The sequence below is a fragment of the Gossypium hirsutum genome, chromosome A10, assembly GCF_007990345.1.
Source record: "Gossypium hirsutum isolate 1008001.06 chromosome A10, Gossypium_hirsutum_v2.1, whole genome shotgun sequence".
NCBI classification, from domain to species: Eukaryota; Viridiplantae; Streptophyta; class Magnoliopsida; order Malvales; family Malvaceae; genus Gossypium; species Gossypium hirsutum.
This window is the reverse complement of record NC_053433.1, coordinates 1,465,326-1,478,144: the sequence shown is the minus strand read 5'-3', so window position 1 is coordinate 1,478,144 and position 12,819 is coordinate 1,465,326. Positions and strand designations below refer to the sequence as shown.

General features: G+C 26.2%; 1 protein-coding gene across 1 annotated transcript; it reads right to left on the bottom strand.

Moving 5' to 3' along the window:
- Nucleotides 1–12: 12 nt before the first annotated feature.
- On the bottom strand, nucleotides 13–2,545 carry LOC107925287 (sulfite exporter TauE/SafE family protein 5). Its single transcript, XM_016855936.2, has 4 exons — nucleotides 1,680–2,545; nucleotides 727–861; nucleotides 517–639; nucleotides 13–436 (listed from the first exon to the last, which is right to left on the bottom strand). The coding sequence occupies exons 1-4, from the start codon at nucleotides 2,499–2,501 to the stop codon at nucleotides 128–130; spliced, it is 1,389 nt and encodes a 462-aa protein (XP_016711425.1). The 5' UTR covers nucleotides 2,502–2,545; the 3' UTR covers nucleotides 13–127.
- Nucleotides 2,546–12,819: the final 10,274 nt, after the last annotated feature.

The following is a 12,819-nucleotide window of genomic DNA, read 5'->3' as shown; positions in this document are numbered from 1 at the left end:
GTAAATGGGAAATGAAGTTCAAAATAACTTATATTTAAGTGGGACAATGCAGTTTCTTTACATACAAGGAATTGGACTCTTTCATTTCAAAGCGTAAATATAAATATACAAGCTCATATATTTGAATTCAACAAGGCATTTTGAATCCCATATAACTCCCCGACATATAATCTTGCCAAACATCGAGAACTCCGAAGCTAGTCATCAATACAGCACTCAAGGCCATCACTATACCGATTGAGAACACGATCAGCGATGCTCTCCCGAACTCTTTTATGGCTTTCTGCACCACCACTAATCCAAGAACCGATGCTACGAAACAAATGAACGAGAATACAAGGGCAGCACCGGTTTGCTCCATGCCCAATAATAAGTATTGGAATGCAGACATTGTGGATGAAAAGAAAACCATGAGGGAACAAGTAGCTGCTGTTACCTGCATCAAATGACAAAAGTCATACATACATATGTATGTACGTAAATCGTTCAATAAGGAGGAAGTGAATGTATTTTTACCTCAGGGGTTACCCCAACTTGAAGAAGAAGTGGGCTTATAAGCATACCACCACCAATTCCAAAAACGCCACCCAAAGCTCCAGCCATTAAAGCCATTAATGGGAAAATAAGCTTGCTAACCCCCTTCACAAGTAAAAGAGAAAAAAAAGGCTTTCAATAATTTTTCCTCTATTTATATGGTATTTTTGTACAAATAATTTGGAAAAGCACCTGTTTATTTGGACCAAGGCATGCAATGGGCTGTTTGCTAAAAAGGATCCAAGAAGTAAAACATATGGCAAGTGGAACTTGAAACAATGAGAGAGTCCAATACCCTACTCCACATGGCTTCATTGGTATAATACCCTGCATCATGTTTCTCAAAATGGTCATAAAATAATTGAAACATGCCATGGAATGACACATGGATTCAAGATCATCATCTGTAAAAGTATCATGAAAGTCATGTATTAGAGTAAAATTTTATTTTGCCTCTTTTATTTAAAAAATAATAAATTAATTTCTGTACATTAAATCAAAGACTAAACAAAATAATCAGACAATTACACGTGGTGTGCAACGTGTATTTCATGCTAACGTATATGGACTAATTTTTAAGAATAAAAATAGATAAAAATTTTAAAAAGGCTAATTTATTCTTTGATATAACATAATCAATAAATTTCTAATATAAAACCTAAACCCTATTAAAAACAAACTTGTCTTTGGTGCAATATTTGACATTAATATTAACACAATCTCATAGCTAGTGTCTGTCACAATCTAAGAGTTGGACCATTTATCATAGATCCTCATTTTCACTGGCTTTGAGTAAAGTCCACAGTAAGGTAGCTTTCACTTCACTCTCCATTTTCTTCAATTGTGGGTTTGGTGAAAAGAAAGAGACATTACCGGTTGTTAAACCTTGTCTATTATCCATTTTCATTGCTTTCAACTTGTTTAAAATAGTATCCTCTATATTCATTTTATAGTATAATCCGAAAATCCTTTCGGGTTTAAATTCGAACCCTTCCCTTAAAAAATACAATATTACAACTCGAAATTAAGTAGATAGAACACATTTGACAACATTTATCACGACAAACAATTGTAATAATGAAAAATGAAACAAGTAAAGCATGCAAAAAGTTGAAAAGAAAGATGAAAATGAAGACAAGGGGTACCTGCCCATAGCTATTGCCACGAATGAGATATATGATAAAGAAGGAAAACCAGACCATAACTAACACCATAAGTTTCTTCCATGGAAACCCTGAATTTTCTTTCCCTTCTACACCCATCAATGGTTCTCTTAAGTTCTCAATCTCTCCATTTTTAGTCACCTCATTTCCCACTTTTTCACACCCATTTCTACTTTCAGTATGTTTAGCTGTTTCTGTTTTCCAATACCCAACACCATTACCACAAGTCTTAAAGGTAGACCAAACAAGGAAAACAGCAAACAAGATAGTGATTAACCATTCAGGGAAGACATGGTTACAAACAACCCCAACACTTACACCTAATAACATGCAAGGCTCTGACAAAAGTGCTATGTCGTAATCAACCAAACCCTTTTTCATACGTCCTGATTTGTCGGTTTTGGTACGCAAATTGTACATAACATTTGCAATTGACCCACCGGTGACCATAAAAGCTGAGAAAGATGAAGCAATTTTAAGGTCTAAACCAGCAACGATTGTGAGAATGGGAATAAACAAACCTCCACCGCCAATACCACCGGCACTTGATATAGAGGAAGCTATGAAACAGCATATTGCTGCTAGTATTGTAGGGGTTGATAGTTTCAGTTGGTGGCCTTGGAATTTGACAAGGCGAGTTTTCCATTGGAGAGTTTTGTTGATGAAGGTGTGGATTGTGTGATCATTGAAAATGGGTTGTTGGTGGTGGTGGTGGGCGTGGTATTGGGTGGTGGGGGTGATGAAGAAGAAGATAAAAATGGGAAGGGCAAGAGAAACATATCTAAGCAGATTCTGAATATTCATTTTGGGGGTCTCGTGAAGAGAAATTTGTCCTGAAAAAAAGACCCTTACGAAATTGTTATTATATACCACGTTGCAGGTTTTAGTGTCACCATCCGACATTAGTATATTTTTCCTTTATTATGCATTCCAACCAAAAAAAAAAAAAACTACACTATTAGTAGTTAAATTACTGATAAATTTTTATTTTGGTTATTTAATTAAAAAAAGTTATAATTTAGTTATTAAATTATTTGAAAGTTTTTATTTAAGTTATTTAAAAGTTTTTATTTAAGTTGTTGGCTGTTAATATTTTTTTTAAAGTTCTACCAGCGAGTTTCAAATGACAATCGATGATTAGTACTGTGGATTAGTACCAATCGACAAGTAGAAAAGCATACCTTAGATCCAAGTTGGTCTAACAGTCAATGTAGGAGATTAGAGGAAAAAATTGATTGAATTTCGGTTCGCAAATTTGCGACGTTCAAAGTTGTTTCATAAAAAATAATTGAGTTATAGAAGAAAAGAGAAAAAAGAGCTTTTGATTGGTGCAGACATTATGAACAAAAAAACCATATAACTTGCTTTTAAGTTTTTAATAACTCAATGACTTAAATGATAATTTTCGAATAGTTTAGTGATCAAATTGTAACTTTTTTTTAATTAAATAACCAAAACAAAAACTTATCAATAATTTAGTGACTAATGGTATAGTTTATCTAAAAAATTATAATGATTGAAATATTTTTTACAAATAAAAAATTTAATAATTTTTTAAAAAAAATTAGTTTTTAGGTTAAAATATGGCATAGTTCCTTGTACTCTTCATTAATTTGGAATTTAGTCTATATATAAGAATTTAGTTTCTCTACTTTTCGTATTCAAAATTTAAGTCCAACTGTTAATACTGTTAAAATTATTTTGTTAAATTTAGGTTCGTATAACATCATTTTTTTAGTTATATTGTGACGTAGTGAGTATTTATTTTATTTCAAAATTACACACCAACAAATATAACAATATTAACAACTAGACTTGAATTTAAAATCTTAAAAGTAGAGGGACTAAATTCTTAAAAATAAATGTACAATAACTAAATTTCAAATATGTGAAGAGTACAATAGCTTACAACATATTTTAAAGTTTTTTTTATTAAATAACAAATGAATGTGTTACATATAGATTATTAAGTGAGATTATAGATATAGTTTATCCACTATGTTTAAATTTAGGATTTAGTATCTAAATATAATTTAATTACTTTGACATAATTTAATATTTACTTTTATAATATCATTTATTAGTCCAAATAGTTGACGCTCTTAATAATTTCAATTAAATAGTTAAAAATGTTAACTATTTAAATTAACTAACACGATTATAAAAATAAATGGTTAAATTATATAAAAATTAAATGAGAGAAATTAAAATAAAAACTTTACCATTAAGATGAACCATTTTAATACATCTAACTATCCATATATTTTAATCCAAAAATTAACAATGTTAAAAAACAAAACCCCACTTTGGATCAAGGAGATTGTGTCTAAAAATGGTGCACCCATTGTACAAGTAAATATTAAAAGAATTATTGTTAATAATACATAAAAAATTTATTGAATATGATTAAACATATGGGTGATTAAAATAATTATAATTATAATCATTTCAACTATTATTGAAGATTAGATCTTTCATCTTAATGTGTATTATGTGATATTTCTTAATCCTTTTTTGAGTTAATGGTGCAAATAAAATTAAATATAAGAAGAGGGAAGTTAGAATTTTTTTTTAGAAATCGGAATTGAATTATATATTTTTAATAATAAAAGTATAATTTTACTATTTTAATGGCTTATATATTTTTTTAAAATTTTTAAAGGATTAAATTAAATTTTTATCATTTTTAGAAATTTAAAATGTAATTTTACCATTACTAATTTAACATTTTATAAATTATAAACGGACTTAAATGAAAAATTTTCTATTTTAGGGCTGGTGCCCTCCCAACCCCCTAGCTCCGTTCCTAAACACAAGTGATTAAAAGTGACTTATTGAATGTTTAAAATCTAAACGATAAAAGAACCATAAAGGTCCCTTGTACTAAAACTTGAAGGTATATTCTCAAGGGTAAAGTATTTGGGAGGTTCATGTATTATAGGGATTAAATCAAATTAGTCCGTCTATTAATAAATAGATTAACTTAATCTTTATACTATTAAAAAATAAAATAAATTTCAGTTATAATAGAGTTAACATTTATTATATAGAAAATATCTTGAAAATTATTATTTCAATTGTAGTTCAATTCTAAATAAAAGACTTCATTTATAAAATCATAAAAATTTTACAAATATTAAACTCTATTAAACAATAAATTATATTTTTAAATCATAAATATTAAATTTATTCCAATTTAATTGAATTTATTTTTTAATAATACAAAAATAAATTAATTCGTTCTACTGGACTAAGATTATATGGATTTTATCTCATGAAAAAAAAATCATAAAATCATAAAATGATTTAACTCTCATCTATGTGGTGTTAATTCATTATTAAATATTTGAAATTGGGTGTTGAAAAGAAATGAACGCACGAAATTTAAACAAAAAAGGTTCTGGGGTTGGTTTAGGGCAATGATAGCCACATTCAATGGGGATACAGGTGTAAAAAATTTTAATAAATTAGTATATGTTTATTAAATTAAAAAATAAATTAGTTATTTTATTAAAAAATTTATAGTTAAAAATTAATTTTTATATTTTAATATGAGCTATTAGTGGTAACTGTTAAGTTATTCATTAGTATCAATAATTTTTACGATAAAATTTTTAATATAAAGAATTAATTTATTTTTATCTAATATATAAGAATTAATTTAGTTATTTTTTTAAAATAAAAAAATAAAATATAAGTTAATTTTTAGTATAAAGACCTCTATAATATTTTTACCAAGTTAATATAAAGGAAAGTTGCTCCAATCTAGAGTTCAAAGATATGTTATCCTCTTCACAAAAAAATGAAAAAGATAGTTACATGTAACCCATCAATTTAAATTGCTTGTAAAACTTCAACTTTTGAATTTTAAAAATTTAAAAATTAAAAGAAATTATAATTTTTTTCAAAAATATAAAAAAATTCAAAAACACATTTATAAATATAAAAAATAAAAAAGATCATATAAATTTAGGAAAAATCTTAAAAGTTATAAATAATTTGTGCCACTCATCATTAGTTTTTATTTTTTATTTTATATAAAAAATAAATTAATTTTTACTTTGATAATTGAGTTTAATTTTAATATTCAATTTGGTATTTAAAGCAAACGACATATAAACATTTGCCACATATATTCTAATAAAAAGGTAGGCATTTAATAGGGATAAAAAACTTAGATATTAAATTGAACATCAAAGTCAAATTTAGACACTTAGGCGAAATAAAAAAAAAAACTCAAATATTAAATTGAAAGAATTTAAGTATCAAAGTAAATATCGAAACCAAACACGAATATTAAATTGAGACAAAAACTTAAATACAAATTGAATATATGCGAAATAATATATTAACCTTATTTATTATTTTATTTTATGTCCATTAAGTAGGATTCGTTGAGGCTGTTTTACTAAATTAACTTAAAAAATTTTGATATTTATAAAAATGATCCAAGTTTAAAAACAATCATAAAAATAACCTGAAATGAACAGTAAAATTGGGTTTTGGCCTGTCAATGGCCGGTACCAACTCGTATTTTACACCCATGATTGCCAAATGATTGTGTCAGGCTTTAAAAAATTAATTTTTTTAGTTTTGGCCTGTCAATGGCCGGCACCAGGGTATTTTTTTTAAATCGTATCATATTCGTATACAAAATACGAGTTTAAAAATTTTTTTTGGTGCTGGCCTATCAATTGTTGGCACCAAGTATAAAAAAAAAATTCAAATTTTTTTAAAAAAATTTTTCTCTTCGAAAATACGAGTTTAAAAAAAAATTTTGAGTGCTGCCTGTTAATGGCCGGCACCCAGTACAAAAAAATTCAAGTTTTTTTAAAAAAAATTTTTTGCTCACTGAAAATACGAGTTTAAAAAAAAAATTTTGGTGCTGCCCTATCAATGGCCGGCACCAAGTACAAAAAAAATTCAAAATTTTTTTCAAAATTTTTTTTTACTCTCCGAAAGTACGAGTTTTAAAAAAAAAATTTGGGTGCTGGCCTGTCAATGGCTGGCACCCAGTACAAAAAAAAAATCAAAATTTTTTTCAAATTTTTTTTATTATCAAAAAATACGAGTTTTTTTAAAAAAAATTTTTGAGTGCTGGCCTGTCAATGGCCGGCACCCAATAAAAAAAATTCAAAATTTTTTTAAAAAATTTTGCTATCCGAAAATACGAGTTTTTTTTAAAAAAAATTTTTGGATGCTGGCCTGACAGGCCAGCATCCAGTACAAAAAAAATTCGATTTTTTTTTAAAAATTTTTGCTATTCGAAAATACGAGTTTTTTTAAAAAAAAAAATTTGGGTGCTGGTCTGTCAATGGCTGGCACCCAGTACAAAAAAAATTCAAAATTTTTTTTGAAAAAATTTTTTTACTCTCCGAAAATACGAGTTTTAAAAAAATTTGAATTTTTTTTTGTACTTGGTGCCGGCCATTGACAGGTCAGCACCCAATTTTTTTTTTAAACTTGTATTTTGTATACAAATATGATACGATTTAAAAAAAATACCGTGGTGCCAGCTATTGACAGGCTAAAACTAAAAAAATTAATTTTTTAAAGCCTGACACAATCATTTGATAATCATGAGTGCAAAATACGAGTTAGTACCAGCTATTAACAGGCCAAAACTTAATTTTACTGTTCATTTCAGGTTATTTTTGTGATTATTTTTAAAACTGAGTTATTTTTATAAATATCAATATATTTTAGGTTAATTTAGTAAAATAGCCATTCGTTGATCTTGTTTGTGTTATCCATATTTGCTTTTACAAGTTGTAAAGGCAGTAATGAGAAAAAAAAATTATGTCTATTAAAATTATTATATTTTTTATAAAATTGCGTGGCAATTGTCGGGAAAAGGAATAAAAAGACAAAAATTATGTTAAAAAAGTGTTTTGAGTTAAATAATAACATATAATATACAGTAGATTATAGCTTTTTGGATTAGCTCAATCCCATGTTTTCCTTCATTTTCATAAACACTCATTGTTAATAAATAAACAGTAAACCACTTTACATATTAAATAATATTAAAATTATATTTAATTATCTCCTACCTTAAACACAGTTATTGAGGGCTTAATCCTCGTCATGTGAATAGATCAACTTTAAAACTTGTAGCTAATATCTACCCCTTAATAGACTTACAGAATGTGGAAGATTAATTATTGAGTTTGTTACGATAGATACCTTGAAAAATAATATATATAATTATTTAATACAATTATTATTAAAAAAATTGCATTTGATTTGAATATGTAACAACTGAAAATGTGAGATTCCGAAACTTTAATATCTCAAATTTATTTTGAATTTAAAATTTATAATATGTAAGTTGTATCCATGTTTATTGTGATGGATATATTTTAATTTTCAATTTTTAATTATAGCTTTTTAGATATGTATTATTTGTAAACTTTTTAAGAAACAATGTATAAGACAACAGTTAATCCCTAAAATTAACAATTTTTTCTAACTTAGTCCTTGAAATTTTTTTATCCACATTAATCCTAAAATTTGGTAGGGCTTTTTTTATATTTTTTTTTCTTGAATTTGAATTTTGTTAAGGTGTGATGTCGTGTCACTTCATCTCTTGAAAAATTAAAATATTAATAAAATCTAAACATATAACAAATATTAAAAATTATAAAATATCTTTTAAAAATTTTAGGTGATAAATCGCATAATATCAAAATATCATGTCATTATATCTTAATAAAATTCAAGTTTAAGAACTGAATTTAAAAAAGTTATCCAAATTTTAAAACTAATATGAATTGAACAGAATTAGAAACATATTAAGAATAAAATATTGCTTTATTTCAAAAACAATGTATTTGAGTGAAACAAAAATGGGGTGGTTGATTAATCTGATTTTGTATACATTATCGTACTGTGTCCTGAAAAGGTAACTTCGACGCAGGTTACACTGTGAAGAAGGGAAAACCACAGGAAGCTTCCCTTACAAATTACAAGTGTGTTCGCATGTCTAATTCACTGTAATGGCAGAAAACTTCAACATACTTTAAAATGAAAACTAAAAGAAAAAAAACAAAGAAAGAAACCAGTTGCAGTGACAACCAGACAGGCTTTTGGTCTGTTGTTGTTTCAATTAGTAAAGGATATATATCTCATTGTTGCCACTTAGGTTCACACAAAGTTGAAATAATGACTAAACATGAAATGATTTAATAGAAAAAAGAGAATACTAAGTTTGAAGGTATAACAATATCAAACCATCACATGATTTTTTCTTATGAAAAGACAATAAAAAAAAAAAAACAGAAACTCTTAATGATATGATATCTATGTCTGAAACTGGGGCTTGAAAAGAAATCAACGCACGAAATTTGACGAAAAAGCTTATGGGGGATGGACATGTTTTACACGCACATATATATATAGGTTAAAATGTGTTGTTAGTCTAGTATTTTGATAAAATTTGAGATTTAATCATTATATTTTAAAAGTTAAAAATTCAATCCTCTTATTTTTTTAATTTAAAAATCTTAGTTCATTCATTATTGTCTTTAGTAGTTTGCGTTAAAATTTGTTAATTTAACATGTTTATTTTCTATTCAATTTGGTATTTAGATTTTTTTGTTCAATTTGGTGCTTGAACTTGACACTTGTTCTTAAATTGGTACTTAATTTTTTTGTCCAATTTAGTACCTGAACTTGTTAAATGTTATAAAATTACTCCAATATACTAACAATGTTAATTTTTTATGAGGTACCAAAAATAATCAATGTACAATTGATATGTGGCAAATGACTTAGTATATCTTTTTTGCATTTTAAACGTTCAATTACTTTTTAGTTCAATTTATTTATTTCATTTTATTAATTTAAAATAATGAATTTATTTTATTTTGGGTTTTTAGAACTCTTGTTTTCTTATTAAATATTAAGTTGTTAAGTATAGCTCAATGCATAATTTGTTAACACGAATTTCTTCTAATGATGATATTTTTGAAGCATAACATGAGTTTTTTAACACAGTTAGTTTTTCGGGGCAACTTGTATGGTTGTATATAAAATTATAAATTTAGGTACTAAATTGAATCTAAAAAAATTTAGGTACCATATAAGAAAAAAATGTCAAGTTCGAGTATCAAATTAGACCTAAAAAAACTTAGGTACCAAATTGGGTCAAAAAAGTTTATATACCAAATTAGGACAACATGTCAAATTTAAGTACTAAATATTATATTAAACCAAAAAATTAATATTCATAAATATTAAAAAGATAAATTTATTTTTAACATTTTACTAATAAAAGAAAAAATTATCTAAAATTAGTAACATTAAACGCAAAGAAAACATTTTTTATCAAAAATTAAAAAAATAAACTTATTTAAATACAAATATGAATAGATTTGAATAGAAATTAAAGTCCATATTTTAGATTAAACTGAATTTCAACAATAATTATGTATTTAGGTGATAAAAAAATGACAATGGATATATTTTTTAGATATTTAGATTGAGTTTAAATCTTAAAATTACTGAAAAATATTTATCTGAATGCCAATTCAAACAAAATTATTCTCAAACACCAAAAACAAATAAGATTATACAAAAAGAATACAAATACGACTCGACTCCACCTGCTTGATAATTCTCTAGTGGTTGGGAAACATAGAATCATTTTTATCTCACTTCTATGGGCTGCCTTTTAAATAGTAGCCATTATTGGGTAGCATTTTCCCTACATTTGAAATTCAGATATTTATAAGCTTTTTCCAAAAAGGTGGGCGGACCGTTGTTTTTGTTCATAGTTTATAGAATAGAATCACTGACTTCTACTATTAATAGAAATAAAAAATCTAAAAACCAAGAAAATAATAAAAAAATTAATAGTCCACACTCAAGTCCAGCTTTTATGGTAAGAAACCATGCTGAAATAAAAAGAGGAAAAGCTAGAATGGTAATTAATTATAAAATACTAAACCAAAATACTATTTTTAATGGATACTTTATTCCACGGAAAGATGTTTTAATAAATCAAGCTAAACAAGCAAAATATTTCAATAAATTTGATTGTAAATCAGGATTTTGGCAAATAATGCTAACTGATGAATCTAAACCATTAACAGCCTTTAGTGCACCTAATGGTCATTATCAATGGAGAGTAATGCCATTTGGATTATGTAATGCACCTCAAATCTTCCAAATATGGATGGATTCTATATTTAATAAATATAAAAAATTTTGTGTAGTTTATATAGACGATATATTAATATTTTCAGAAACACTGGAAAAACATAGAAAACATTTAAATATCATCTCCCAAGAATTCATAAAACATGGAATTATTTTGAGCCCTAAGAAAATAGAATTAGAAAAAACACAAATAGAATTTTTAGGTTTAAATTTATCGGCTGATGGTCTTAAACTACAAGATCATATTATAGTAAAAATAAAAGAATTTCCAGAAGAAATTAAAACCAAAAACAACTTCAACAATTTTTAGGTATAATTAATTATGGAAGAAACTTCTTTCCTAACTTATCTAAATAAATAGGAGACTTATATGAAAAATTAAAAAAGGATAAAACTTTTAGCTGGTCTAAAGAAGACTCAGAAATTATTAAAAATATAAAATCAGAAATAAATTATACCCCAAAAGTTTATTTACCAAAACAAGGTGATAGATTAATTTTAGAAACCGATGCATCAGAAAAATATTGGGGATGTATTTTAAAAGCTAAAACAGCAAAAAACGAAGAACTAATATGTGGATATAGTTTTGGAAAATTTAAATAAAATGAAGTTAATTATGCTATATATGAAAAAGAATTATTAGCTATTAAAAAAGCAATAAAAACCTTTCTCATATATTTAGCATCTGAAAATTTTATTATAAAAACTGACAACCAGGCAGTCAAACAATTTCTGACTAATAATAGTCTAGAAAGTGTACCAAGAAGAATTAGATGGTATAATGATTTATGTAGTTTCAATTTTGAAGTTTTATATGTCAAAGATACTAATAATATTATTGCTGATTATCTTAACAGGCCTTATGGATAGAGGTAAAAAACCTCTAGAACAAGTCGGGGAATGGACTACTGTCCATAAAAAACCCAACAAAGGAAAGCAGATAAATCCTAATCAAGGATTTACTCCCAATCAGGAATTTACTCCTATATTAACAGGATTCTATCCTAATCAAGGATATTATGTTCCTTATCTAATGGTAAGACAACCAACTGGATCTCCTTCATCATATACATCAAGAATGGTAAACGAATACCCTTCAAAAAGAATAATTCAATCTCCTTAGTCTCAAGATCCGAATTCAGCATATCAAGCCAGTTATTCTGAAGTTATAAAAGGAGCAGAAAATTTGTTGAAACAACAACAAATTCCAGAAATAAAAGATTTTTATAATCCAGGATTACCAAATGAAATTTATAAATATATTAATGAAATATGGAAAACCCATATTTTAGAACAAACAACAAACTTTAGACGAACCCTTACAAAGTTTTCACAATTTCTAGTTGAAAAAACAACTAAAGAAAATGAAGCACATGAATTATTATTAAAAGCTGTTTTATACAGAGATCGGCAAGAACTCGAAATAGAGTATACAAATATCAATGAGATAAATAATCTTATTGATATATTTCAATACTTTATTCATAAAGGAACAAATAGTCCCATTATAAATAAAATGTTTAGAATATGTTTATATAATAAAGCTAGGAAAATACTACCAGCAGAAATTTTTGAAAAAATCAATAAAATTATCTGCAACCAGCAGACTCAATATAAAAAAGTCTTTTCTGAATACTTTTTACAATCATATGTTTGTCTAAATGATATAGGGGAAGAAATTCCTACTATAAAATTCAGATTAGATCATGAACCATTTGATATAAACAGTATTGAATGGGGTTTCGTTAAGGAAATTGTAGTACAAAACTTTTCTTTTCACTTATTAAAAGATTTTCCTGCTATTATAAAAGCTATATTATCACTTTTAGTATATCAATATGATTTTTATTACTATTTTTATATCCAAATAAGTAGTCTTATTGGAATTGCTGAAAAAGAGCGATTCTATCAACCATATCAAATATGGATTATTCAACGAATGTTTGATAGTCCTTATTTA

What these genes read in the sequence shown, in the direction of transcription:
- LOC107925287 (XM_016855936.2), bottom strand. Translation starts at nt 2,501, where the DNA reads ATGAATATTCAGAATCTGCTTAGATATGTTTCTCTTGCCCTTCCCATT. An exon ending in GCCTTGGTCCAAATAAACAG is followed by an intron (nt 640 to 726) that starts GTGCTTTTCCAA and finishes TTACTTGTGAAG; the next exon opens with GGGGTTAGCAAGCTTATTTT. An exon ending in AAGTTGGGGTAACCCCTGAG is followed by an intron (nt 437 to 516) that starts GTAAAAATACAT and finishes CATTTGATGCAG; the next exon opens with GTAACAGCAGCTACTTGTTC.